At 36.5% G+C, this 4,188-nt stretch overlaps 1 protein-coding gene across 1 annotated transcript; it reads right to left on the reverse strand.

Annotated features, from left to right (window-relative positions):
- Positions 1–1,020: 1,020 nt before the first annotated feature.
- On the reverse strand, positions 1,021–1,931 carry LOC132069253 (extra-large guanine nucleotide-binding protein 3-like). The gene is made up of 2 exons (XM_059462662.1): positions 1,708–1,931; positions 1,021–1,144 (listed from the first exon to the last, which is right to left on the reverse strand). The coding sequence occupies exons 1-2, from the start codon at positions 1,891–1,893 to the stop codon at positions 1,103–1,105; spliced, it is 228 nt and encodes a 75-aa protein (XP_059318645.1). The 5' UTR covers positions 1,894–1,931; the 3' UTR covers positions 1,021–1,102.
- Positions 1,932–4,188: the final 2,257 nt, after the last annotated feature.

A 4,188-nucleotide genomic window follows, 5' to 3' on the forward strand; every position in this document is an offset into this window, starting at 1 on the left:
TTAGAAAGAGCACATCATGTGTCTATTCGCACCCGAATCAATAATCCAAGAATTAAGTTGAACATTAAAGGCAATAGCCATTCTGCACATAATTGAAACTAGCAGCACTTGAAGTCAAGTTTGTTGAAAAAACGAGTTGTTGAACTTCATCGGAGACAAAGTCTCTCCGGAAGTAGTGTCTCTAAACGTCTCTCATTTTTACGCAATATTAGGCGACCGAAGCGATTTTGTGAAAGAGAACTATTATACGCTCCCTTTGTATCTCTTATAGTTTGAACATTCATAGATCTAAATAATTTAGATGTGTTCCAAGAAAGAAATACCTCACAAATAGATGCGAGTGGGTAAACACTTCGAAAAAAAAAAAAAAATCTGAACACAAAAGTCCCATTTTGGAAAACACGTCGGAAAAATCTAAAACGGTGTTGTAGGTGCAAAATATCACCGGAAAAATAAAGCTGCCATCTCTAAAAAACGATGATCTCGTTGGAAAAAATGGCCCACGGCTAAACCTTAATTTACGGTGATCGAAAAAATCAAAAAGCTGGTAGGTTTGACTCGGAATGTTCCGGTAACTCCAACGGAAGAAAAAATTAAAAAGGCTGATTGGAAGGAGCTTGTGTTGCGGACGCCACCAAGAGATAGAAAACTCGACCTCTTTGAGAAAAAAAAAAAAAAAAGGAACCACTAGAGTCTTTGAGGGAGATAACTCACCTCTAAAAGCGGCAATGGCTCTTGATACCATGTAGAATTTCCGGAAGAAGAAAGTATTCTTTGTATTTCTTGATAATTTACATCCCGGACAATGGGTATTTATTCAATAATTCCTATAATTAAATAAAGAAAGAGAATATTACATAATCAAAGGGAATATTATACAATCATTACATAATCAATCTATATCAATTACCCCTATAATTATGCTAGGAAATCCATATCAATCAACAATTAATTATCACTTATTTGTCCTAGTAGGAGGGGAACAGTTACCTAGTAAGAGCAGGAGCTTCCAGATTATCTACATAGGTTTTAGATCATCCAAGGAGAACTCCATAATAGCCAAACCATTGCCTTGGGTAACTTCTTTAGGATACAGTATATATCACTCTGAAGGTTCATACTCATTGCTTGATACCTCAACAGCCTACAAGGCCAAAGAATGATAATTCAGTATCCGTTGTGTCTATCTTCTGTAGTAGTTAGCATTGATCAAATTCAAAATATGTTTATTAGCGTGTACTCAAGAAAACAAAGTAAAATCGGTCTCACATTCACTCATAATAATATGTCTCAAGAAAGGATCTAGATTCTATATTACTTGGTAAAAGAAATAACCCTTTGGTAGCAGTTTCCTATGATAGTTATCAGACAAAATCAAATATGGTCTTGACATGCTATACTTACAAGGAAATAAGTGAACAAGTATAATGTTTCTGGGAGGGAGAGTCAATATCGGTCCTTGTAACAGTAAGTAGCTGAAGCATGAGAACACTAGAGATTTTTAAAGAGATATGTTACAAGGAGAGCAGAGCCAAATGCAGATTGACGACATATGGTCGACAACTCAGATCAACTAGATAATCGAAATAACTCATTGCCCATATACATTTGAGATATTTAGTGCAAAAAGGTGTTTTATGTATCTAATTGCTGTAAAAGACTTTTATTGGACAAATTGATCCAGTAAGACTAGGTTCCAAAAAGTACCTTGCTCAAGAAGTAATCTGCTATAACTGGAAGGAAATGAAGCTCATATTTGCTCTTGTATGTTTCCTGTATAGCAGGATCCTTCCACACCTCTTCCACTGGGAGGGCATATTCACGTGTTGCTGCTGGGAAAAATGCATCCAAATCTCCAGTGGCAATGATGTCCAGTAGCGAATGCTTTAACATCGGGTTCAAGGAATAGATGTACTGGTTAGTTTCGGCTGTTTCCAATTTCCCAGTCACCAACTATTAAGTTGAACTCAGTTACTAAATTGCATCCATTAGTTCCTTTGACTATGGTATTGTGGATAATAAATGAAAATGGAAATCATATAGTCAGTATAATTCCAAAGAATGAAGGTTCTTATTAATGTAGTAACGAGGATATCTCTGATCTTAGTAAACTTGCAGTGTTTTTTTAGTAAGTGGCATGTAGCATTTTAATCTCCGTATGACATCCAGTAAGACTATAGGAGATGTCACGTCTTTGAAATTGGTCAAAGGTGAACCAAGTAAATAACTGAAGATTAATAATGAAATAACTCCCTCGAAGAATCCTTTCTGCGAGTTGAAAAATCACTATTTACTAACATCAAGAATAGAAAAGACCTGCCCTATCTTTTTTTATTTATTTTTTATAAACCACCTTTATCTTTATATGTTTTACAGCAAAAAGACTCCCCAAAGGGAAATTTATGACAAAAGCTATCAATTCTAGACTAAATTGCCAGAATGACATTGCTACTTTATGGCATATGAGAAAATCACAGAGTACATGGTCTCACTTTTGACATGCCACCAATTAAGTTGGATAGCAAGGAGTGACAATACCTCATAGAAAGACGGTAAAGATGCCAGCATCCGAAAGGAAATGAAGCTCATCTCTTCCCTAGTATGTTTCCTGAATAGCAGGATCAGGAAGAAATCCATAAGAGATACGGCATGACAATAAGTGACAAATTAGAGCAGACAAGAGGAAATATCTTTCATCGCTAACAAACAGGAAAACTTCAATTATATAGTGGATAGTAAAGGTTTTATTGCCCTAAAATATTGGTGTTATGAATGACAACTTAGTTGTAACATAAAGGACACACTTTCAGCACTTTGAGTCCGGCTAAAAAGAAAAAGAAGAGATCAAGGAGAGGGAGCTAGACGAGCACTTCATGTCTTGGCTATTAATATGGACCTGTGAGGTTCCATTGCTTGCATGAGGAGTGAGGACGAAGTTCCCCAGTAAAATCCATATTTGAACTCACAATTCTGTCAGGTTTCTCTCTTTACTGTTATATTAAGAAGTCAAGTTGCATTAACATTCTTACTTTCCAACAGGGATTACAAGGAATAATTAGTTAAACTTCACTAAACAAAGTTACCTTTCCCAAATTCAAATTCCTTGTCATACCAATAACTTCTAGGCTTCAACTTCCGAGAGGGTAAAGGACACCCAAAAAGTTTTGCCGCCTCATCAGGCTTCAAAGGAAATCCATTAGCGATCAACTGCTCTGGTCGGAGCTGATTAGCATAACATTCTTTCTCTGATTTCATTATTTGCATCACTTCCAAGGGGTTAAGCAATGTTTGCCAACATACTGCACGGAAAAATATTATTCTCAATGTCTACTACTTTGCTTTCAGTGGTATTGAAAAGTGACCATAGGGGCTCTTCTCTCTCATTGGCAGAATGCTTTGCAGCATTCTCAGAGTGGATGTGCCCAGATCCCGGCGATACTAAAGACGAACCTGAAGAAAAGCAAGGTTTTGCAGTACAGACACCTAGGATTCTAACTACCTAAAAACCTGAGATATGTACAAGCCATAAATGCTGCGAGAATTGCACATCAAGGGGTTCCACTCTACGAAGCTCATATAATATATTGGATAACCAGTATATCCCGATATTATTATATTCGGATATTATCAACTATAATGCTATTGAGTAGTCCAGGTTAGCACCTACCTTAGTGAGCATAGCTCCTGGAGAAAGCAACCTCCTCACCCTCTCCCTCCAATTCTTTGATTATAAAGGAAATAAAGTCAGACAGAGCAACTATTCTAAGTGCGGTGAAAGGAACAAATACTAACAACTCCTTCGTTACTGACGCATATTTTGAAGTTTCTTTTCCCTCACAAAAATAACATAGGCCAAAGAAACAAGTCCATGGACACATATGTACTATTTTTGGAAAAATGATTATCAGCCTTGAAATTTCAAAGTATAAGGCATGATCAAGATTCAGCAAATATGAAATAGCCATCACAAAACATTTAAAGAGCTTTCTTATATGATGATCAGAACTACTGGCAACTCCTTGGATACTGACAAGTACAATCCTAGCCATGTCTATCAACTACAAACCAGTTTCAAACAAACAGTAACAGGGTTTAGTATGTTGTGATCAATACAAACAATAAGGATCAAAGACTATCTATAAGAAAATACAACTGAAGCGTCGGAGGATCTGGGAAAGCTTTGAAACT

Source organism: Lycium ferocissimum, chromosome 9 (genome assembly GCF_029784015.1).
Source record: "Lycium ferocissimum isolate CSIRO_LF1 chromosome 9, AGI_CSIRO_Lferr_CH_V1, whole genome shotgun sequence".
NCBI classification, from domain to species: Eukaryota; Viridiplantae; Streptophyta; class Magnoliopsida; order Solanales; family Solanaceae; genus Lycium; species Lycium ferocissimum.

Excerpts from the sequence above, each read along its gene's own strand:
- LOC132069253 (XM_059462662.1), bottom strand. The coding sequence starts at position 1,893 with ATGTTAAAGCATTCGCTACTGGACATCATTGCCACTGGAGATTTGGAT. Across the intron at positions 1,145-1,707 it reads CAGATTACTTCTTGAGCAAG|GCTGTTGAGGTATCAAGCAA; the intron begins GTACTTTTTGGA and ends TTGGCCTTGTAG.